Source organism: Struthio camelus, chromosome 5, assembly GCF_040807025.1.
Source record: "Struthio camelus isolate bStrCam1 chromosome 5, bStrCam1.hap1, whole genome shotgun sequence".
Classification (NCBI taxonomy): domain Eukaryota; kingdom Metazoa; phylum Chordata; class Aves; order Struthioniformes; family Struthionidae; genus Struthio; species Struthio camelus.
Window position 1 is genome coordinate 53,059,373 of NC_090946.1, and position 24,495 is coordinate 53,083,867.

Below are 24,495 nucleotides of genomic sequence, written 5' to 3' on the forward strand. Positions count from 1 at the left end.
GACAGAAGTAATAAATTAACCCCCCCGGACACAGAAACCGGAAGGGACAGGAGACAACGGAAGCAATACCAAGAAACAGATCCCGCAGGCCACTGATGACTGAAGGAACCAGTCAAAGCCTTGAGGAGGTTCAGCCAGAACTATGTACTGGTTGATAAGAAGGGGGAAACAAGATTATCAAAAGCCTCACGGCAAGAACAAACTTACTATGTGTGAGGGTGCTTGTGTGACTGTGCAAAGCGTATTCTGGAGTATTTGGGGGGACGCCAAAAACGGGGAAAGGGTGGTTATCAAGGCAGATTAGGACCAAGCACAGGAAAATGGAGCAGAAGGGGGATAACAGGGAGCAGCTGTGTGTAAACAAGCTGCTGCTCAGCACGCTTGTCTGTCCAAACCCTGCGCCTGATCCTATTCTTATTAAACTCTATGCCCAGCTATTTTGCTGAGTGAGGGACGGTAAAACCCTCCTGCCTGGCCACCGAGGCTGGCAGGGTTTTGGCCGTGCCCGGCGGCAGGCAGCCCTTCCGCCACGTCCCCGCCGGCCGCTGACGGCCCGCGCGCCACTGCCACTGCCACGGAAGCGGGCGCGGCCCGCCCCGCCCCGCCTCCCGGCGGCGGGAAGGGAAAGGAAGGGAAGGGAAAGGAAGGGAAGGGGCGGCCCTCCCTACCACCGCCCGCCCGCCCGCCGCCATCGCGCCCCGGCAGCGACGCCCGCGGCCGGGCCGGGGGCAGGAGCCAGCGGCGCCTGTGCGCGCGCCGCCAGTCAGCCCCAGTCAAGTGCCGGTCGCCGAGATCGCTAGGCTCCTCCCGCCGAAGTGGCGTGCCCGACAGAAGTGGCTGAGTGCCGATGTGACGGATCTGGGGGGCGGGGCGGGGCGGGGCGGGCGGGTTCGCCGCTTCCGGGACGCTGGCGGATGTTGGGGTTTGAATTGTGTGTCGGTTAGCGCGGGGTCGGCGGCGGTGCTGTCGGGGCGGCTGCCGGGTGAGTAACGCCTTAGCTGGGCTGAGGCTCTGCCCTGCTGCCTCTAGCCTAAGGTCTCTTGGGGTGGCCGAGCCGAGGGTAGCGACGCCTTGGAAAGGGCTAGGAGAGCTAGGCGGGGCGTTGTGGCGAGGGACGGGGTAATTTAAACCGCCCTGGCAGCGGGGCGGGAGCCTCTGCCCCGCGAGGGGAGACCGCGCAGCAGCCTCCCAGGCTGTGCTCCGGGCAGCCAGCGATGCCTGGGTCCCGCCGCTCCTCTCTGGGCAGGCGATAGCGGAATAACTGCGAGAAAATCTTCCCGCTCTCCCTGTCACGCCAGTCGGAGGCTGAAGCCTTTGGAGACTCGGGCAGTAAGTGACTTTATGAATCGTAGTCTGTCGGGGTTGTTCTTCCTCCAAGCGTGGAGGGAGCTTTCCTGCTCCAGTCCGTGCGCTGGGTAAAGGGCTGCTTTCAGGACGTAGCATTGTTGTAAACAAACGGCGAGATGTACTGGAGACCCAGTCGTATGTAAATTTAGGACACATCGTTAACTGATCGTATCTGGGGAGGTTCCATGTAGGCTTTGTTCATGTGGTATGGAAAAGGTAGACCTGAAATCTTGCCTCTTACTTTTGTGCTTTTTCCATCCCCCAATTAAAAACACGGGGGGAAAAAAGAAAGCTTGCATTCTGGAGCAGTAAAGAAACAGTTCTAGTAGCACTTAGCAAAACTTCGTGCCACTCTGACGAATTGGCTTAGCTTATTTAGGCATGGTAGATAAGATTTATTTACACTTTAGTTCTATAAACACTGGGTGATAACGTGTTCCTGTCTTGCAAATAGACTAATATAGAATTGCTTTGTTTCTGTAGAAAGCGCTGTAGGACTTATGCATGGAGCCTCTACGGTTGTTCTCATTGGCTCTTTAACTTGTAAATGTGAACTCCAGGACTCATTATCCTGGACGAGTTTGAGAAAGGTGGTAGGATTTTTTGGGGGTGGGTAGCATTTTTCTTCTCTTTTGCTGGAGCTAGCAGAGGGGGGAAGGGAGTTATGTTGTTTCCAGGCAAATACGTGCTTTCTCCATGTTATAGGGCTTTTTTCAGTACTCACTAAACTGAGAAACCAGTCTGTGTTTATACAGATGTTTATATTCTGTTGCATTACCATAGTAGACTGAGGGCTGTGACCTTTTTTGGGAAATCCCGAAAAGAAAGGAAAAGATATAATAAGATATTCTTGTCTTTTCCTCTATGTCCCTGAGTTGATTTTTTTTTTTTAATGTAGAAAAGCGGAAGTTCATATCTGGGAGAACTGGATTCTCATTTCATTATTTGTCTGACAGTGCAATATGTGTTCTTAAGGGTCTCTTCACTTGAATTGGTTGCAGCGTTGTTTGTTTTGTTGCTTTTAGAGTGTCTTCTGGCAAAAATCTTCTGTTTATACAACTACTCTGGTTTTCTTTAAAGAAGTGCAGTTGCACAGAACAGTTGCCTTTTGCCTGAGAGTTCTGCCTCCTTTTTCTCCCCCCCTCTTCCTCACTCCTTGGCGCAACCTCTTTCCTAAAACTCTAATCAGATGGCTGCAATGCTGTATTTGCAGTAATTGGGATCAGCTTGAGAGCTGTTCCTAAAGCCATCTTTACCTGGCAGTCATCTAAGCTGTAAATACCAAAGCTCTGAAAGCAGGGAGTCTGAGACTTTCAGTTTGGAGGTTGAACTTGCTGCAATTGCCTCCCCTGCCCGCTTTGAGTTTTATCAAGGAAGTTGTTCACCTGCCTGCAAGGTCAAGCATGGATCTGCAGGAAGCGTTCCCATGACTCTTATCTTCCCAAGCTTTTGTAATGTTTTCTTCAGCTCCGAAGAGGAGGCACGCCAAAGATCTGCAGATATCTTCCTGGAAGAGCTCTGTTGCACTGTTGAAAGGATAATCATATTAGTGCTGTGGTGAAGACTTTTTTTTTTTTGAGGTGGACTAATGGTGTTATGGATCTAATTTTTAGGGTCATATGATGTTTGAAAGAAATGCAAGTTTGGCTCATGTTTCTAAACAGATTATTCTCCTCTTTAGAATATAAGGCGTATAGTTCTTAACAGTGCACGTTCCCTTGTGTTTCCCTGCCTTGTATTCTTCACAGCTTTTTTTGTAGACTTAGATCAGGTTTCTTTGAATAGGCTAGGATCCTGCATTTTCCCCAAAAAAGGGAGAAATTTTTATCTTCTCGTTAAGATACTCATGCTAATAAAATCTTTAATTTGAACAGAAGTCACTGCCTTGGTTGTACTTGGATCATTATTTTCAATGTTGAAAATAACTATAAATTCTTCTATTTTTCTTTTCGAAAGAACTAGCTGCTGTATTGGACTTTTATACATAAAATATCTTGCTGATAATTTGGGGAAATAAGAGAGAGAAGTTGTTGCATGTTCCATTGGTCTGGGTGTATTTCTTCTGAACATCTTCATCCAGCTTTCTGAACCTCTATCTTTCAGAAGAACAGATGAATTCTGATATTAGTCGTCTTGTTTCCATTTTAAAAATGTTGCTGAGTCTTGGGATTTTTTTGAATTCAACAGAAAGTAAATCTGGAAAGCAATGATTGGTGGTCATTCTCAATGCAGCAGACATATGTAACGTGCCATTTCTTTTTCATGATAGACAGCTAGAAGAATTCACTAGAATGAATGAAAACAGCCACTGTGACATTCAAAGCTCACGTAAGTAAGGTTTCTCTTGTGTTGATATACATCTTTAACACCATCTACAGCTCATTATTGGTCTCAAAGAATGAGTGAATTATCAAGAGTCAAATTGTGTTGGTACAACATGTCTCAGGGAATTAAAAAGAACTCTTGTCAATTTCCTTGGATTTGTTCATACAGACCTTTCTGCAGATGTTCTAAAAAAGTATCCTTGGGAATTCAGCTGCCAGGTTACACATAGCTGTGTGTGAGATTTGTCGTTCGAGACTTCTTCTTAGGTTGAAGCAGTATCTCTTTTCTCTCCACTACTATGACTGTTCTTGATATCAGAGGATTGAAAATACTTCTAGATTTAAAAAAGTTCTATATCTCTATTGAGATTTAAAGAGAAGATGAATACTGCGTGTCTGTAGAAGTAGGTTGGTGGGCTAGGAAGTGCAGAGATTAGTTGACACCAAACTTGTCTCAAATCCCTGAATGTTTTAAAAGCACGTAAGCATATGACAAAGCATCCTAAAACACAGTTCTGTATTTTAGCCTGTGTTCTCTGTGGACGGACAGATGACTGCCCTGAAAAGTATGGCGAAAAGAGAACCTATGTGGAATACAATCTCACTGTTCATTATTACTGTTTGGTATGTATTTGGTATTGATGTTGGAGCTCATCTGTTTTACCTGAGGAAAAAGTAAATGTAATGCTTATTAAGTAGAAATTACTTGTCCAAACTGGCTGTTGTTGGAAGTCTTGAACTTTCAGCTTTAACTTGTAGGCCAGAAGGCTTGTACGTGTCAGGTATAGCAAACTAAGTAAATAAACCCCAGCAAGCTTTTATTCAGAGCTAAATTCTGTTCCTCATTAATTTCAGTTAATTACTTAGGTAATACCCCAACCAATCACAACAATAAAGGTGTGTCTTAAAAGAAAGTGAACAATTTCGTATTTCAAAATTCCACCTCTAATGGAAAACCATAGAGAAAAGCTTTCATGTTTATTCATGTTTTATCATTGGTTCTTGTTTGGCGGTGAGGTATTCTGTGACATTACGGAGTACGCTGCAACACTAGAGAAACGATCCTACTTTTCAGTTTAGTGATATGACACCTACTGATAATTTACAGCTGTGGTATGTCACAGTTCAATAAAAGTTGGGCAAAGTTATGGATGTAATCTAAACCCGAACACTTTGATTATCACACTTGATAATTTCTGAAGTTCATATTCCACTTGAACTAACTTTCAAACTGTAAGCTTTACATTTTTCTTTAAAACAAAACTTTTAACAAAAAAATTGTGTTAATAAACAAGTACTGTTTGAATTTTTTTCCAAGTTGATTAACATGATCTCAAGAGGGCGCTAAGATGATTAAGGGACTAGAGCATCTGTCATAAGAGAAAAGGCTGAGAGCTGGGACCATTTAGCCTGGAGAAGAGAAGACTGAGAGGGGAAATCTTATCAGTGTGTATAAATATCTGCAGGGAGGATGTAAAAAGGATGGGATCAGACTCTTCTCAGTGGTGCCCAGTGACAGAATGAAAGGCAACAGGTACAAACGGAAACACAGGAAGTTCTGTCTCAGCATAAGGAACAACTTCTACTGTGAGGGCGACTGAACGCTGGAACAGGTTGCCCAGGGAAGCCCACGCTTTTCTGATGTGGGATGGGGTAGATATGCTCCTGCTCAAACGAGGAAAGAAGTTTATGGCTTTTCGTAATAGCTGAGAGAGGGCACGCTTTACATGGAGTTTGAGGCCTCAAATTGCTAATTTTTAAGATACTTTACTGTAAGGAGCTTCTTGCAGATATCTCTTAGCTTTGGAGCCTACTTCTTTAATAATAATAATTTAATTCAAATATTGAGCACTATATAAGAAAATAATTTTTCTAGAAAGAGGCCAGTTAGGGTTACCACTTCATTTTTCTTTGCTTGGATGCCTGATACTTGGAAAAATCTCCTAATTGATTTTAGTATGAACCTTTACATTTCTTAAGACTGAAAATATTGAAAAAGATTTGTGGTTAGAAAATAGTGCCATACTGAAATTTCACTTCTGAAAAAAAGAAAACATAAAATGAGATTAGAAAGTATACAGGAGGCATCAGATCATGAAGCCATTTAGTTATTTTGAAGTCTGTGATGTAACTACGTTCCTAAGTAACTGTTGAATCTAAACTGAGTCTTCTGACTTGCCAGTGTATTTGATTTTATTTATTTTATTTATTTCTCCTCTAAAGTGAATTACTTTCCTCTTAGATTACACTTCAGTACAGATACTTCCCACTGTGCTTCATTATCTCCTCAACACAATCCTCATTCATATGAACTGATTAAACTCACTTCTTCTCTGAAGTTTTATATGCTGAAAGGAATTGTTTGACAATTATCTGAGTAGTCCCTATACTTAAAAAAGGAAAGTTAAAATACACCATCTTTGGCCTTACAGTATCACACAGGACTTTGATGTTATGAAACTTAAATGATTCTTGCTTGCCTGCAAGTATATATACTCCCTAAATTGATTGAAGCAGTCTAACTTGTATAGTCAAATACAAATATATTTATATTGTATATCTATTTTCGTATCACTGATTATACTTCTCTTTTCTCATACCAGACAAAAATACTAGTTATTTTGGATCAGCTTTTGAATTATTGTATGTATCTAAACAGGATTAGATTACCTGGTCATTTACTGATGTTGTGCTCTGGAATCCTTAGGCCTGTCCTCAGACTAGATACTATCGAGGTCTTAGAAATGTACATAAGCCATGACAGACTTCAGTAGTGATTCCAGTATCAATGTTTGGAGCAAGAAAGCCTATCCTACACAACAGTGAAAGCTGTCTTGGAACGTTTTTCTCTGCTATTCAACAAACATGGCACAGGTAATCTTAATACTTTATGTAGCAGAATTTTTTAAAATACGTATTTTAATTTATTTTTATAGTTGATGTCAAGTGGCATTTGGCAGAGAGGAGAAGAAGATGAAGGTGTATATGGCTTTTTAATCAGAGATATACGAAAAGAAGTAAATAGAGCTGCAAAACTGGTAAGAATGAAGTCTTTGGTTTACAAAGAAAAAACAGTAACTTTTCATTAAGTGCACTTGTGTCATCTGCGAGTTTTTTCGTTTGTTTTGTTTTCCCATGGGCAGTGCTGAGCACCTATGTTTTGTTTTCCCATGGGCAGTGCTGAGCACCTATACCAGCATCTGAATTTGACATTTAAGTAATGCGTATATTGGGTTCCTGGAAGCAGCAAGGGACAGTAAAACAAAACCTGTGGAGGTTCCCTAATATTTTTCTTTATATTGCAGATAAATGGATGAGAGCATATGTGCGTATTGCCTCATGACATATGTTGCGTCTCAAACTAACCTTATGTAGTTTTGCAGATGTAATTAAGTGTAGCTACTGGTATAGTATTTTGTATTTCAGCTTACATGTCACAGTCAAAATGCATATAAAAACTCATAATCAGAAATTCTGTAAAATAGTTACGCACATTTCAAAGATTGAAGATATATAAAATGCAAGATTCTTGTCACACCTACTGAATAACGTAACAGTTTGCATTACTGATATTTCTTGCACGCTTTCTGTGGTTTTTCTTTTGTTTGTATTCCCATAATTTTAGTTGGACTTTAATTCTTTTATTTTCTTTTATTTCTAAACCAAATTCTTCTTAGAAATGTAATATCTGTAAGAAAAAGGGTGCTTCAATTGGATGTGTAGCTCCCAAATGCAAGCGAAGTTACCATTTTCCCTGTGGAATCCAAAAGGAATGTATTTTCCAGTTCATGGAAGACTTTAGGTAAGTTGAGTGGGGGGTTGTTACCTTTTTACTTTCATAATAATGATACTTTTTTTTATTAAACGGGAGGTGATTTGTTTTTATATGGTTGCTTTTTCTATTAAAAATGTTTTTTTCAAAGTGTTTGAAGTATAAATAACATCTGAATTAGCTCAGAAAAATAATTTGTGGAAGACATGAAGGTCAAGCAGTTACATACCTATTATAGATAAACTAAGTGTGCAGTGATTTTAAAGATATAATGCTATGCTTCTATAAATAGTTAAGTTGTCTATAAAACTGAGTGATAAATCTTGAATTCTGAAACTAATGGCAGAACGTCTAGGATTTTCTCCTTGGTTTGCGTGTCTCTTCTGTGTTTGCTAAAGTGACAAGTAAAAACCTTTTGCTTCCTTCCCTTGGTTTGGCTGCCCCTCTCAGCTGTCCAAACACGCTGCATGCCGTTCTGTTGTGTTTCAAAACAAAATTTCTGGAACTGCTTATCAGAGAGAGACTACAGGAGAAATTGACTTTATATCTTTTTTATATAAAAGGTTATTTTCTTTTACTACCATCTTCATGGCATCCTAATGGTAGTCAAAATGGCCTTGAGTGTGTTTGATAATACGTTTTTATTCTCTCTACTACAAGTTGAGTTTGCAGAACTGATAGATGGAAGTCTGGGAGGCAGTTGTTTAATTTAGCATAAAACCGTGAGTCATATTTAGTTGAGTCAAGCATATGTAAAAATAATGCATTTTCAAAAGGGTTTCTTTTAAAACTGAACTTCTTTGCTTTTTTTTTTTTTTACTTTGAAAATGTATGCAATTTTAAAATTTATCATGCTACCTAGACTTTGCAGAATCATTGTGCAAATTCAAAACTGACCTTTTAATATCATTGTAACATATTGAAATGTAGGAAGAACCTGAGGTTTTACGGGTAAGAAACACGTTATTTGGATCAGAAGTATTTGAGGGAAAGGAGGTATATGTTCCCCATAACCCACCAAAAATCGGTTGGCAACATGTTTTTCTTACTACTGTTCTGTTGATTTGTTAGATGCATAATTTGTTTACTTGTGTACGCCTTCTTTTGCTTGTCCCGAAGTACTTATTCATGAAAAGCAAATAACAAGATAGCATATTAGTTTTATCTTCAGTTCTTATGATGAATTTTCTCTTATGAAAACAAAGATTAAGAATTTTAAATTATTATTTTTAGGTCTTACTGTTGGGAACATAAACCAGTCCAAAAGTTTTCAGTTAAGGAATCTAGAGAATCTTCACAGTGTACAATCTGCCTGGATTTGGTTGAACAGCTTCCTTTGTACAGTGTACTGAAAAGTCCTTGCTGTAAAAATGCTTGGTTTCATCGAGAATGCTTGCAGGTAATGCAGGTTGTCCCTTTCTTTTGTCTGTGCATCCGTGGAGATTGTATTTCTGTTTCTCGATTGAAATAATAGAACAGCTGCTTAAAATTAGGTAAAAATCACTTGGGAATAATTTTGGCAACAGGCATGGAAATAAAAAAGCTTAGACAGATGATATTGAAGTTGTGATTTGGAGAGGGATGTTTTACAAGAAGGGTGGGAGGGGGGTGTTCTGTTTGTTTGATTTTTCCTCTCTCCATGTTTCTGCATGTGTGATACACCTCATGGCTGCAGTTATTTTCCAGAACGTGAGGGGAAAAAAAGTCCAACCTAGGTAGCTGCTTTCTTCCAGGTCACAATGTGCAGAATCTAAGTGCTAAAAATGTCATTTATCCATAATCAGTTCTCTTTGCCGAAGTCCATCACTGGAAAAAATTGGAAAGTTCTTTTTATAAACCTAAATTCCTAGATCTAGAGAAGCTGGCAGAAAAGAAGGCTTGTGCTTTTGTTTATGAACCTGATTCTTGGATGTGAACTCTGAGTCACTTACCCTCTGAAGGAACAGAAAATCCCCAACATTTGTTTTGAAGTCAAGTAGTTGACGTCAGCCTTAACGTCCATGAATGTAATGCTTATAGCTATGGAAGCGTTATTTATTGGCATCTTAAGAGTGGTAATAATTCAATAATTGGTTTGGTGTTTTGTTTTGTTTTTTTCCTGGCACAGTATCAAGCGTTGAGTGCTGGGGTATTTTTCTTTAGGTGTACAGTATGTAATAACAAGGACAAATTTCAGAAGGAAATGTTGAGAATGGGCATACACATTCCAGAAAAGTAAGTAACTTAGTAAATAATTCCTGTTTTATAAAAATTTACTTTGATAAGGTGTGACAACTCTTTTGTTTATTCTGTGCAATTGCATCTTGAAGCCCGTGAAACCTCAGCACTACCTTTAGGGGTAGAACTGTTTGTTGGTGAGAAGTAGCCTATTTCCTTTTAGTTATGCGTCAGACCTGTAAAAGGTCAAATCGGTTATCTCAAGCGCAGAGCAGGAGACTAATTTTTGATAGGTCATTTCCAAAGTCGTCGTTTAACCAGGGACACATCTAAAAGATCAAAACACTTTTTAAATGTGATCCTTTCACACTAACTCAGAGGTTGGTGAGAAGTGTATTTTATCTGTCGTTCTTTTTAATGACTGCCTTTAAATTATGTATCTGATAGTCTGGCCATCCAGTATTACCATTCCCTGATTACTCATCTATACAGCTTCATTCTTCTCCTAAGGGATTGTAAGGATATATTTGGTATGTAAAAACTTTCCAATATTATAAGCTCACTTCTACGATAGTTTCCACCATTTGGTGGGACTCGAGATAAGGCAAAAAGTAATCAGTGATGTTTACCTGTTAGAATTATGCTTCAATAGCTATTAGTCTCTTCAGAGACAATCGTTAATTCCCTCTTGAGACAGAAATCCAAGATCCTGGAGAGGAGCAGTCAAAATACTTGACGTATTTTGCCATACTGGCCTGGCAAATACTGAGTTGTCTTTCAAAATACCGTTTTCAGTGGCAATTTCATTAGATTGCCAAAACTAATATTCTTGTCTGCTATGAGAAAGCAGGATATGAGACAGGGAGAAACACACGTTGAGATAGTGCAGAAATAAATACTTTAATCCAAATAATGTTATACAGTAAAAAGTCTGCCAGTGTATATTTTAGGGCAGCATTTTTGTTATTCCTACTTCACGATTTCCCTGAATAGTGGAAAATAAAAACACTGTGTAATTAGTATGGGAATCCAAAGATGTCGTAAAGGAGGTTTTGCGTGTATTTTATCAGGGAAAAAAACTTATTTTGTCAGAGTGATTTCCTAGGATAGCAACTATTGTGATACCTAGTAATATAAAAAACAGACAATGCTTATAGATTAGCTGAGGACTGTCTTGCAGATAGTTAAGATTAACTTCTGTGTTGTAAGATTGTTATTTCATCCTAGATTTCTTTTTTCTTCCCCTCTCCCAGTTGTCTAGCCGTTGTCCGAGTATATGATTGTATTGTCTGAAATCACATAATTTGATTCCTGTTGCCACATTCATGTTGCTATTAGATAAAGTGGTTTTTTTGTGTCTTTTCAAAGACAGAGTAACCCATTTAAACAATCAGAACACAGCTGTAATACACAGATCTTCCACATTGTCATTATTTATAGGGATGCATCTTGGGAACTTGAAGAGAATGCATATCAAGACCTACTGCAGTGTTATCAGCACTGTGACATTAGAAGATGTCTCTGCAAGAAAGGAAGAGACTATAATGAACCTGATAGGTATGACAGTTGTTTTAGGGAGATGTAACCTGGTATGGAATCGGGGTGTGGTGGTGGTGTGTGTTTGTTTTTTTTAATTAAGTAATACTTTTCAGCATCAACTTTTTAGGTCAAGCCAAGACACTATTTCCGAATAAAATGTTAATGCAATGGAATTTGTACGTCAACATAACAGCATATAGAATAGCATGTGCCTGAACTATACCTTATGAGTCTGTCATTCACAGCTTTATTAATTCTATTTAATAATGTTTAGAATAGTTAAAATTCCTTTACAAGAAATTCGCTGACATACTAGACCTAGCTTATAAGTAGTAGTGTATGATCGATCTACTTTACGAGTGACAGCCAAGCTTTTGTACCGTTCGATAAGCAACTGAGCCTATATTCTTGAAAGTGGGATTTTGGCCAAATAATTCTGCCAGTGACAGTGTGATCTTGGTCAATATTTTAGAGGGTAATTCCAGTCACTTAATGAGGGAAGGCTATCCCTCTGCACCCAAATGGCAACTAGAATTATGGTGGTATCTTAGAGGGGCTTGAACAATCACATAAAACATTTTATTCTGCTCTACCACTTGTTCAATTTTCACTCAGCGCATCCATTTTCTGCCTTGTTTTTTATCGCTTTTTTTGTGTACTACTTCTATATCTTCTATTGGGATGAGTATGCTCAGAGTCATCAGGCAGGGCCCCTACTGTGCAGATTTGTTTCTGTCTTAATGTCGTAGCTTATTTTCCATAGGCAGGTGTGTTAACTTCTCTTTGTACAGATTTGGCCAAGCATCGCTGGGTATATTCTTAGTATTTGTGTGTGTCAGGATTGTCTTAAGAGCTGTACCTTTGCCTTCCAACGTTCGAACTAGTATCAGTCGCATCGTTCCATTTATAATATGCTTAAGCAGAGTGTCATAAATCTAGACAAGTAATTTAACAGATATTTAAGTACTGTTGTTAATGAAGAATCTTATTTGGAACATGTAAGAATAATCTGATTATCACTTTACAGCGTTTGGAAATGCTGGAGAGTAGGCCTTCATAAAATAAGGGGGATGTTGCTGGCGAGCAACATGAGGCGACAACAGTAGCTGCAAACTGTTGTCCTTGGGGGGACACAGTAACTCATAGCCTCTTTTAATTCAGGGTGTGAGAACGTGTTTGTGGTGGTTTTTTGTTTTTTTTTTTGTTTGTTTTTTTAAACTTGTATTCTTCTCTGAAGAAAGTTTCCATTGATTATATACACTTACTGGCTTGACAAATGACGCTTTGTTAGTTTAGTGCCCGTTGGATTTACCGTTGAATGTTCCTCTTTCTAACTAGTGTTGTTCTTGTGTCTAAATATGAGTTTTTAATTTTAGTAAATGGGAAATAAAGCGCTGTCAGTGTTGTGGTTCCCGCGGAACTCACCTGGCCTGTTCATCTATGAAATCATGGGAGCAAAACTGGGAGTGCATGGAGTGCAGGAGTATCTTTGCAAAATCAGGTAGCATTATGCATGTTACAGTGACTTTTTCAGAGAGCATATTTTAATAATATATGCATAAAATTAAACACCTAGCAAACTCATTAAATTATATTTATTTCATTGTGCAGGGAACTATAGTAAACAGCAAAAGCGTTCTTTGGCTACCTCTGAAAAGACAGATGTGACCACTTGTTTGTTGGAAGAGCCTTCTCCAAAGTGCCCTCGGCAGTCATCTGGATCTCAACACAGCTTTCTTCTCCAGTGTGTAAATCTTTGTCTTCAAACTGAGGCAGATTATAACATAAAATAATACTTTAGCGTGAGGAGGTGATAGCTTATTGCGAAGGAAAGACTACTTTTACTGAGTTGCAAACTGAGTAAAATTTGAGTAAAAAAGTTTATTGATTGAAGTTCTGAGAGTAAGCCATAAACTTTGTGTAAATTTGCTATAGACTGTATGCAAATTCACATTGAGTGGCATCTAAACCATTTTTTAGGTTGACAAGTAAAATTAGATCCTTCTAAAAGCAATCTAAACAATTTAGAGGAAACTTTGAATGTACAAATGGCAAAACTTAGAGCTGAGGTTGCTTACCGGTATCTTTTGATTTTCTAGCACATGCTAATAGTGTGTTAGGAATCTAGTTTAATGTTTATATAAGTCATATTTTTCCTCTGCAGTAGTAGAAATTTTTAAGTCTGTGGAAACTGACATTTTTAAATCTTTTCTTAATTTTTACTTAATGTAAAAGGACTTCCATTTCTTATCTAGGATGCAACTAAATGCAGACCCTAAAACCACGATATAATAAAAAGCACTGAATTATTCTCTCTCTAAAACTGTAGTTCAGCTACTGATCAAATTCATTTAAATGAACGTGCAAATGAGATTTCATACTGAACCAAGGGGAAAATATATTTCTACCTTCAAATAGAAAGTGTTTATGCATTCTTCAGTTGTAACTCCTCTTTAAATATTTTGTTTTGCTTGTAGATCACCAAAGATAATGTGCCAGAACAACTTGACTCCCTGCTCGCGCCTAGAACTTCCAGCATCCAACAGAATGACAATGTCCTTATCTCCACTGATGTCAAACAGGAACTGGTCACTGAGGAAAAAGTATTTTATTTTATTTTTTCTTATACTGAAGAATGCTCTAGCACATGCTTTTATGTCATACTTTCTACAGAATGTAGCCCAATCATACTGCACCTGGGGGGGGAAAAAAATCGCTAGAAAAATGGAATGGTTGCTCTCAAGAACCAAAGTCATAAGTTTGTAACGGCTTCTGTTGTTTCTCAGTGCTAGGGAGATGAGGAGAAAAGAATGACACATATTTAAAATTTTTAGGTAGTGAGGGATCAAAAATCTGGAATGTACATTTTTACTTACCCAAGCATGGTTAGCTCTTTTTGGGAGGTACTTAAAAAAAAAAAAAAAAAATTCCTAACTACTTCAAATTAAACGTGTGCTGAATTTTCAGTGCTTTTGCATTTGCAAAGGCTAATTTGTGATTATGCTAAAATTAGTGGTAAAATAACATGTTTAAATATAGTATATTTAAGGATACAAAATTTCTATGTCTTGCTGTTACTACTTTAATTTATGAATTCTACCTATAATATGTGACCAAATTCTAATGAGGGAATTAGTGATTTCTAGTAGGCAGTGTACCTAAAAATTCTTTCATTTTCTAATTCTCAAGCAAAACTGTTTATTTTAACTGAATTCTAGGGCTTTTTAATGAGAATTGCAACACTTGTCCCACCCAAATTTTTGATTATGATGACAAAGAAATATTAGCAAGTAGTTCACAGGCGCTGTTAAATGGAGCGCTCTAACTTGGTTGCAAAACATCTCTTGAACACAAACATAACAAGTGCTTTTAATTTTTCACTTGTTTCACATTATTCAAACGTAGAATGATGGTGCAAGAATTATATGGGACTACTTTGGCAATAATTCAATTGAGAAAATAACTGTTCATGTTATGCCAAAGTAATTAGTTCTATTTCCTTTTTTTCTCTAATTCTTAGTTATTTTAAAGTAATTTGCCAGTACAGAGTTAAAATTCATAGAATTTATATGAAGTGTTTTACTCGTATAATTTAGATACTATCTAGTTTATACCAAAGTGGTCAAGCAGATTTTTTCCCCCAAAAAGAATGTACAGTGTTTTCAATATAACTGTTGTTAATCATGAATCATTTGGAAATATGTGCAATTTTCTTGTAGGCATCTAAGACAGCAGAGAAGGGAGGTGTCTAGTATACTGAAGGAATTACAGCTACAAGTTAATACAAAAACTACAAGGCTTAACATCAATACAGAAAATATCTGGAATAGTGCTTTAAAGGGATTTAGACAGCGCAACTTTAGTCCTACAAACACTATTGAAATAAAGTTCACAAGCTGCAAAAATAGGTTGAAGATGGATACTTCTCATGGATCAAAACACCGTTTCTTCCAATTATTAATGCTTCATCTTCAGAACTCATCGCTGTTTGAGGGCTCTTCTGCAAAGAATCTGTCCCTTGATTCTCAAGGTAAATGCTTTGTTCAAAAATAAATCAAAGACTATGTAATCTTAAGCATTTCTAAAACTTCATCTTGATTGTTAGTTCAAGATTGTAGCCCTGAAAGATAGAAATTATTTTTGTGAATCACTTTGTTTTTCACTGTTAAAAGTTTGAGTGTGTTTTTTTTTTTTTTTTTGTAATATGAACATCTTTAAACTAAGTATCCTTTACTTTAAACAAATGTTTGGTGTAGTTAAAAAAAGTTGATAATAACCAATACAAAATGTAAGCATACAATGAGACTTGGAACATATATATTTGTTCTCTGCAAATTGATTTCATCCTTTCTGATTCTCTGATATTTATTTTCCTTTTCTCAAATTTCTAGAAAATTTATCTCTGAAAGCATACTCCCTAAAGATCCAAAGCTAGCTTTTTTGAGTTCTTATGCCTGAGAATAAAATGTGCATTGGGTACAATCTGGAAGAGGAAGCTATATGTCCTCCTAAACCTCAATAGTACTGGAAGAGTTAAGTAGCTGGTACTTCTATGTAAAAATTATCAGTTTTTTTGTTTCAACCAGCAGGAGACGGCAAGCTTTATATGTTGTCTCCTAAAGCGTGAATGAATTGTGTTATGAGATTTTTGTATACAAATTCGTCAAGATCACAATAGATTTTTACATATACTTTATTTCATTTGCAGCTCTCAAAGAGAATCTGTATTTTGAAGCTGGCAAAATGATTGCAGTGTCTCTGGTTCATGGTGGCCCATCTCTTGGTTTCTTTTCCAAAACATTGTTCAATTGTCTTGTCTATGGTCCGGAGAATGTGAAACCAGCTTTGGAAGATGTTGCTGATGTTGGTGTAGCACAAACAATAAAAATGGTAAATAAAGCTAAACTTACTGGCAACTTCTTGTTTTTGAGCCTTAAAATACCAGATTGAGGGTTGTAATTTGGAGAGGACATGGTTCAGAATTTAGAACTTGTAAATCAAAGTTATGTTCCAGTTGCTACTTGGACATAATTAGCCTTTAAAATCTTCTACCTTAGCAGTAATCAGTGATAGTGCCATATCGTTTTTTACATGGCTAGTTCTACTTTTGGTAGAAATTTTACTGGTAATATCAGCCATAGAGACCTTTCCTGTTAGTATTACTCATGTTACCTGGTAGCATAACCCAGCCCAACAGTGGGGCTTTTTCACAGCTACATCTGCTTTTGTATTTTTGTTGACAGCTATTTTGAATAAAAGGGATGGGGTTTTTTATTACTTTTTTTTTTTTCTTTTGAAGGAACAAATGTAGTTCCAATTTATATTGGGAGATAAAGAATGGCTTAAATATAACCTTAGTTCAGATAAACTGATTTTATGTGTATGTACTTGCGGTAAACATTTATAATTCTTATCTTCTGATGCAGATAAAATACGCAAATAGTTTGGCCAGCCTACAGTCAACAGTACATGACTGCTATGAATTTCTTGCTGCTGCTGAATGCTTAAGACCTGTAACAGCTTTATGTGATAAGAATGTGTTGGTGAATGACATACTGATCCATCATGTAATCAAGAGAATTATTTCACCTTTGGAAAGGTTTGTTTTGTTTGTGAGTTTTGAAACTTGCTGGATTTTTCCTCACTAAAATACAGAAGATGTTGCTAAAACTAAATTTCACACATTCATACCTATTCTCCATTTAAACCAATGAACTATACTGTCATTTGCAAAAGATTAAGTGGTGATTGTTAATTAGTTCATTAGTTTAACTGAAAGAAAAATTTGTTTCTCTACATTTCTGCTTAATTTTTGTCTTGTATTGAGTATCTGATCAGTTGCACTTTGCCTTGATTATATTCTTTTTGTATTTTTAACATTACAAAGCAGGGAGACTGACAGTTGTAAATTGTAGCCTGACAAAGACCTTTGCAACACAAAATTTCTCTAATCCATGTTCAGTTTTAATGTAGAATTGCTCAAAGTGAGAGTCTTTAAGTGTTAAAAATACATTTAGATGTTTAATGAATTGTCCAGAGTTCTAGCTATGGAGTTGTTATATACCACTATGATGGTGATTGTGTGCACACATGTAGGCTGGACTACTTCAGCATGTAAGCAGCTCTCAAAAGCTTGTTAAGAACACCATACCAGCTATTTCCACTTGGTTTATGAAACTGGTGTTTTCGTGATATAGTGAGGACTTAGTTGCAATTGTTAACCATTTTTTATTTGGTGTCTGGCTTCATTTCTAATTTGAATTCTTCATCTACTCAGTAAAAAAGCATTCCAGTTTTTCGAGAAAGTATGGTCGGATTTATTTTTAATGCATTTATGGTGTTACTTTGGGCAAATTTGAATTGACTGAATCTCCCAAAGATCTGTGAAAAACTGATTCTGTGTATAAGGTTTTTCTGACAACTTAGACTTGAGAGTAATTAGTCTTTCAATCAAGGTCCTTTGTGGCATGTTTGACCAGTCTATTTCTCATATTCTGAGCTAGCCAGTTAAAAAGTGAAAGGCAATAATTAGCTTGTTTATGGAGAAAATCAATGTTGAATATTTCTGAGATGGGCTTAAAAATGTGCAAAAGTGAGCAGAGAGAAAATTTGTGTGTAAATATCAAGGTCTAAATGCAAGTGAACATCACTGATTGTATAATGCCAATATGTGATTATTTTGAATGTTACTAATTCAGCCTTTTGATCTTTAAGGAATAATGAGTTGACAGCTTACATTGTAGTTCAGATTTTATAGGGTAATTAAGCACCTTCCAAATTGGCTTTACAATTTATCCAGCACATCTAAGTGATGAAAACATTTTGAACCTGCAGAGCTGTTAATAAAATTAAGATAAATAATACCATACAAACTCTTGCAGACTCCAGAAGCCAAATGAAGTCTAGCTTTTAAGAAACTTAGTCTTGCCTGAAGACAGGGAGTTGAAACTGTTTTCTCAAAGGGGTTATTTGTAACACAGGAGTTCAATATGTTCTCACAAAAAAATAAAAAGCAGACCATGCTCATATGGTCAAGCACCAGAGAAATGAAAGTTCACTTCTGTGTATTGCTCTCATCCTCCCAAAAAACTCCACAGTAATATTTGGATTGTTAAAATCTGAGTTAATTAATCTAAACTGATTTTCCAAGATTAAAATAAAATGGTACTGTGTAGACCTTACTGACAAAATTTGGACACTGTACAGATTTGTCTCCAGTGTTACAGCTGTGTAAAACATAATAGAGTTAACTACCTACAGACTTCCTGATCTATGCTGCTTTTTTTTCCCCTCCCCCCCCCTTCCGCTCCTAGTTTTAGGCAAGGTCTGAAAACTCTTGGTGTGCTAGAGAAAATGCAGATGCATCCAGATGCGTTCTCTAGCATATTGTGTCATAAACCTGAAAGGCTTTCAGCGGAAACTCTTTGTGATCTCTTTACAATCCATTGCTCATCAGATATAAAAAAAGCTGAAGGTGCTGATTTTTGGATGGGTTATTTGCAGGATGTGGAAAGTAAGTAAAAAAATTTTTTTTCCCCCTCCTTCTTCCCTGTCCAGGGCACTTAGCTGCTGATATACATGTAGGATTTGGTTTTTAGAGTTCAGTGTGATAGATAAAGGTTTTGAGGTCACTGTCAGTTTCTAACTGTTTCTCCTTTCCCATCTTCCTTCTCGATCATAATTTCGGAAACTGTTGCCCAATTACAACCAAATTTGAGCTAGATAAATATCTGAAAGATTGGTATTAGCACTCCTGTCAGGTTTAGAAAGTAAGTTGAGGGGTGAAGAAAAGATATCCTTTTAATCTCCTTACTTTGGCTCTGCTTATAATTAGTCTCCGAATAAAGAAATGGTAGGAAATAGGTTTGACTGGTCTCCCATCTTGCAGAAGAGATTTTTCTGTTTGATTTTAGGTTTTTCTGAACTAACCCAACTGGATTTTTCTTATTTGGCCTTACTTACACCTGCAAACTCATTCAACTTATTGATCTGGAGTTTGTAGATTTCTTTTTCTATCTCTCCCTTCTCCCCCCCCTCCCCCGGCCCCACTTATTGTATGGATATGGTTTATGAGTAATAGCAAGTGATGATTTAACAATCCTCTTTTTTTTAGGTGGTGAATCTGTAGTGACACTGGAGGACATTCTGCTCTTTGGAACAGGCTCTTTTTCTATACCACCTGTTGGTTTTGATCCTGAACCCACAGTTAAATTTTTGCATAGAAGGTATCCTGTTGGAAACAGACTCCTTAATTGCCTAGAGCTCCCAATAACAAAAACTTATGAGCAGTTTAAAAATAAAATGGAGTTCACCATTAGAAACACACTAAGAGTAGAAAGAGAATAAATATTTTTGTTACTAAACTGGATGCTGGAAAATTTTAGTTTTTCTGTGGGAGTGTCTGCTTGCAACTACTGCATTTTCAGACGGCATGCTCTCTGCCTCTTTCCTCTTTTCCCCTGAAGATATGCTAAAAGTGGTAATAATGCAAGATGGAAAACAATTTGGAAATGAAAATTTGATATTTTCTGTTGAATCATCTTCCTGTTTGAAGCTGGCTTCAAGAGCCAGCAGTCTCTTGCAACACAGTCCTTAAAAATTGGTACTCTCGCTATAGACAGATGTGAACTGTTACACATCTCCGTAACATTTTTAGCTATTTCCAAGACCTAAGTATGTGTACGTATTGCATACTTTTGACTTTCATAAATAATTTTTTTATCAGCTGTATTTTTAAGATAACTGCTATAGAGCTGTGTCTCTTAAGTAAAACTGATGCAGTTTTTCCAGTTGCTTTGTGTATACTTTTTCACTAATTTTTTTTCACCGATTCATTTATATGTTGATGATTCCTTTAAACCTATGAAAGTTAGGAAATACGGAGTTTTAAAGGTATTGTTTAGTGCATTAACATATAACTGAAGTTTGGAGAATACCTAGACAAAACAATCAAGTGCAAGAACAAAATCTGGTTTTAACTTGAGTTTTTGCTGTTAAATAAAATCTTTGGCATTTGCACATGTTTCTGCATTCTACTGTTATACGGTAGTTGTTAACTTCACATATAGCCAAAACAATAAATGCTAAGGTAAATCTTTAATATGCAAAAATAAGCATTTTTTCAAAAATAAATATGAAAGTCGGTGAGTATGAAAGTTATGCATAAAATTTTGCTCATTACAACATGATTCTTGCATGGAAGTCAGTATTTTCATAGGAATATGTACTAAAACTATGATGTTAAGCTGCAGTGTAAACCAAGTTTTGAGTGCTTGACGCTTTTCTAGTTGTTACTCTGAACTCCTTTTCAACTTTGCATTTTGAGCAGCTTCACCTGTGTAAAATATATACCAATTCTGTAGTATTTGTATAAATAACATTAAGCCATGAAAAATCAGTATGACTGCAGGTGTCTGGATCAACAAATATCTGGCCTTAATAGATATTCAGTGTTAATAGGTAGTAAAGTTCCTATATGGTAACATCTTAATTTTACTAATACTCAGACTATGAAACTGAAAGGGTATTTAAGTGCACAACTTTTTTTTTTTTTTAAATGGATGCAAGTCTTCTGAAATTACTTTTTTCCCCGTATTTGGTCATCTATACTATGTCTGAAACATAGATTGATCTATATGTCTAATCTTGCATTCTTAAAATACTGAAAAGTAAATAATCAACTACTTTGATTAATAAAGCTTGTTTTTAATTGAAAATACAAGCAGAATTACTTTCCTTTTGAATGTCTTGGCAGAAAAGCAAATCCACATTAAATTATAAAGGTGGATAGGGACATTTAAAAGAAGCCTAAAATAACCCAGTCTGAGATTCTGGTTTATTAACAGGAGCTATATTTTTTCTTCTCATTTAAAAAAGTTGCATTGCTAAATGGTAGTTACATAGCAGCCTACTGCAACAGAAGAATTGTGGAAGTGGTAGTCATGACTTTCATTATTTGGGACTATGCTCTGAAAGTTTAAACATGAAAAGGCTGATGGATATTTAACTTGCACAGTTCACTTAAAAATATGTAGGTATTTTAAAAACTTTCTTAAGCTGCTACAGCATCTTTTCAATTCTTGATTTTGGGGAATGTGCTACTCTTTTTTTTTTTTTCTTTTCCTTTTTTTTGAGACCTATTTCTACAAGTGTGTAGCAATAGCGTCCATAGCATTTCCTTTTGAATTTTAAAGTCTCTTTAAGCAATTTTTTCCAAAGTTTCGGTTAGACATTTTTACATTTCTCATTAGATTATTTTTAGCTACTTTGAAAGTAATTGCCCTCTCATCAGAATTAAGAACATTTTAAAGAATGACAGAGCCCGTGGTGTTTTCCTGGTTCTGAGCCAAAACTCTATTAAGTTCCCTTTAAAATAAACTTCAATCTCTAGAGACCTGCTAATGAGCTCTTAAAAAAGTCATTCGATTTGCTTGTAATCTTCAGTACTTTCTCATTGTCTTCTGATTTTGTGGGCTTTTTTTCCTCCTGTAATATTCTGTGCTTGCCTTTCTTTCATAATTTTTGAATGTCATACTGCCAAAATTCTTTATATTCTTATTTGCCTTTAGAATAGTCTTATTATAAGGAAGGTAACCTGTTGCAAGCTAATTTGCATAATAAGGATTTGCATTGTATGTTCATGTTTTTTAAATTCAACCCTGAGTCTCCCGCAGATATAAAATGAGCGGTGTGCCAAGTGCAGTGTTCTTTCTTTTTGCCTAGTTAGAGGCTAACGTCTTCTGTGATGTTATGTCACGTTTCTGCTCTGACAGGACAGAACAAAACTTGGAGAAGTGGTGAGCAGAGTGTGGGAAGTGGCTGAACTTCTGGTACCTCTAGTGGCAAGCGAAATGGTTTAGAACTTGAAACTAAATAAGCTGCATTATAACTCCTTCAGTGGAGAAACAAGTAATAATGCCACCATTAGGCTTCAGAAAGAACCTTAGATAAAAATAGAGCTCATGCCTTTTATGTTACAGCTTATCAGTTTTAAATTCAGCAGTTTTACATTTTATATAAAGATAAAGCTGACTTATTTTTGTAGCTGCAAGAGAAATCTTAGTCTTTCAAACTCTTTCAGTGCTCTATAGTGCTATAGCAAAGGCTGTTGGATTTTGTCAATTCCACTTTTTAATACTGTGTGAAAAGATTTTTCCGCAGCAAAACTTATTCCCATTTTTTAATACTAACATACATGTCCAAGACCAAATTGTCTTGTCCTTTCTTTAGTCTTGTTCAGCTCTGTCTAGACAGTCTAAAATAATCCTTGATCTATTCAAGTTGCATTCCTAAATGCTACTGTGGAGGAGATGAACTTGTCTTTTTCTGCTCATTTTCAGCATTTATTTATAGATGCCAGTCTTAATTTTGCTTGAATTGTTCATTATAATTATTACTGCATTGAATAAGCTGACTTCCAGTTTGTCAAAACACAGAGCAGTCTCTTTCATTTGAAACGTGTGGGAGCAATTTCTGCTGCTCTATTGACCTGATGGTCATTATAATGTTTTTTTAATTGATACAATAGGTCACTGAAGTGCAATATTCTCAGGTAATTTTCTCATTTTACATAAGGCACAGCTGGAAATTAGGGAAGGTGCTTATTTTTATATCAGTATTTCTATAACACAAGGAGTAATTGCATATGCAGTAGCTGTTACATATTAAAATATATTTTTCTAGAAATTACATATTTATGGTAAGATTCATCATTAGGGCCACAAGAGATTATTATGGACCTCTTTGTGATTGACTGGCCAAAGAACTTCACCCACGAGTTTCTGCATCAAAGCCTAAGCTTCCCATTGGAGTTAGTGTCTGATAAGCTATTTATTTTTTATAGTGCTCACTTCCTAGTAAACTAGACTAGTGTTTTTTAGTATGGTCTCTCCTAGCATATGTAATTAAAATAAGTATTTTAGATCTATGTTTAAAATTAAAAATCTGAATTTTCTACAACTTATTCTCACCCAAGTAAAGGATACCTGCTAGAAAAAGCTGTTAGCGTATTTTTAACAGTTACGAGTTAAAAATATAGTCACAGTGAAAAGAAATTAATTTCAATTTGTACTTCAACTCTAAAGAATTGTGTTTTGCAGCTCTGATTTCTTTGTCTTCAGCCCTGGAAACAGAAGAGTTGAGGATTTTGAGAGGCATATTTAAAATGTACAGCAGCATATAAAGAAATGGCACATTCTCAATCACATTCTGCATGTGTGTTTTGAAAATAGTTTCAAAACATACAAAGATTTTTACTCTCTTGAGGAAAGTGCAACTCTGGAAATTACAAAATGTGCTTGCAAAGTTTATCTTGATTCTGTACTTGGTGGTAAAGTATTTTGAAGTGTAAGTTTTATTGGTTTTGCTTAAGTTAAGGGAACAGCCGGTTGGATAAAAGAAAAAGTGAAATGTAAAAATTATTCCTGACGTGTCTGTATACAGAAAATTAATCATTGTCAAAATACTAGTTTGATGTTTTAAAAAAAAGCGCCCCAGAGCAATTTTGTATCATATAAACAATGTGGGTGTTTTAAAGCTATGGTGGTAATATTATACAAGAAGATATAATTTTGTAAATATCTGTAGCTCTAACTTGGTCAACTGCAGGATCAGTGCCTGAAATGTTGCAGCTTCAAGCAGCATCATACTTGACAGGTGTAGCATCAGTGTTGAACTGTTTATTGTGGGAGATAACTGTCATGTATATGTTCAAAGTGCAATAAAGGATTAAATTGCTGAATTGTATTATACATGAAACTTTCTTCAAAAGCTGCTTGACTTCTTATTCTGTCAATTTAACGTTTTTCAGCTCTAGGAGGCATCACTAGCTTCTGCCGTCTGTAACCACAGATAGATCTCCAGTAGCATTTATGTACATTAGTTGGTTAACATATATACCTTTCTATGCCTCATACAACATCTATACCCTCCTTCCCTTCGTAGCCACACAGGGGCCGTTTTTGCTGTTTGATCAGGGACGTTCCTGCTCCCAGCTTTCTCCAAGGACACGTCGGTTGCTGCAGTGACTTTGAGGCGAAGAGAATCCAAAGAATCCTGTACCTACGCCTCGTGCCCACGCTACCTAGGGCAGGGCTCTTTAAGAAGATGACGACTTACTTGTAGCTAGCTAACGTCTTGGGAACCATCTGCCCTTTTCTTGGGGCTAGTGCCGTTGTCGCTGAGCTGCCCGGTTGTGTTGAGGCTCTTCTGCCGGGGAGCATCTTCAGTTATTTGTTCTTGCAAATGCAACCTTGTTAGTAGAGCAGAAACAGCTGGCTCCGGCTGTGGCGGCCGGGGTGCCCTAAGGCTGAAGGTGCGAGGCAAAGGAAGCAGCGGAGCCGTTGTCGGAAACCTTGT

General features: G+C 36.9%; 1 protein-coding gene across 4 annotated transcripts; it reads left to right on the top strand.

The window, feature by feature from the left end:
• The first annotated feature begins 719 nt into the window (after nt 1-719).
• Nucleotides 720-23,878, top strand: G2E3 (G2/M-phase specific E3 ubiquitin protein ligase). 4 transcript variants are annotated; one of them, XM_068946383.1, is made up of 16 exons: nt 720-1,329; nt 3,621-3,675; nt 4,198-4,295; nt 6,608-6,709; nt 7,349-7,473; nt 8,677-8,842; nt 9,551-9,657; nt 11,041-11,157; nt 12,516-12,640; nt 12,751-12,883; nt 13,617-13,742; nt 14,859-15,169; nt 15,848-16,029; nt 16,566-16,738; nt 18,453-18,652; nt 19,253-23,878. In XM_068946383.1, the coding sequence occupies exons 2-16, from the start codon at nt 3,639-3,641 to the stop codon at nt 19,483-19,485; spliced, it is 2,235 nt and encodes a 744-aa protein (XP_068802484.1). In that variant the 5' UTR covers nt 720-1,329; nt 3,621-3,638; the 3' UTR covers nt 19,486-23,878. The 4 variants fall into 4 exon arrangements, with proteins under 4 accessions (XP_068802484.1, XP_068802483.1, XP_009668197.1 ...); XM_068946382.1 differs by having other exon boundaries at nt 863-982; XM_009669902.2 differs by having other exon boundaries at nt 873-1,329; nt 3,617-3,675.
• Nucleotides 23,879-24,495: the final 617 nt, after the last annotated feature.

Bases quoted from the DNA above. Each gene is read 5' to 3' on its own strand.
- G2E3 (XM_068946383.1), top strand. From the start codon at position 3,639: ATGAATGAAAACAGCCACTGTGACATTCAAAGCTCAC. The intron at 8,843-9,550 runs GTAATGCAGGTT...TTCCTGGCACAG, and splicing joins TTCATCGAGAATGCTTGCAG to TATCAAGCGTTGAGTGCTGG. The intron at 13,743-14,858 runs GTATTTTATTTT...ATTTTCTTGTAG, and splicing joins AACTGGTCACTGAGGAAAAA to GCATCTAAGACAGCAGAGAA.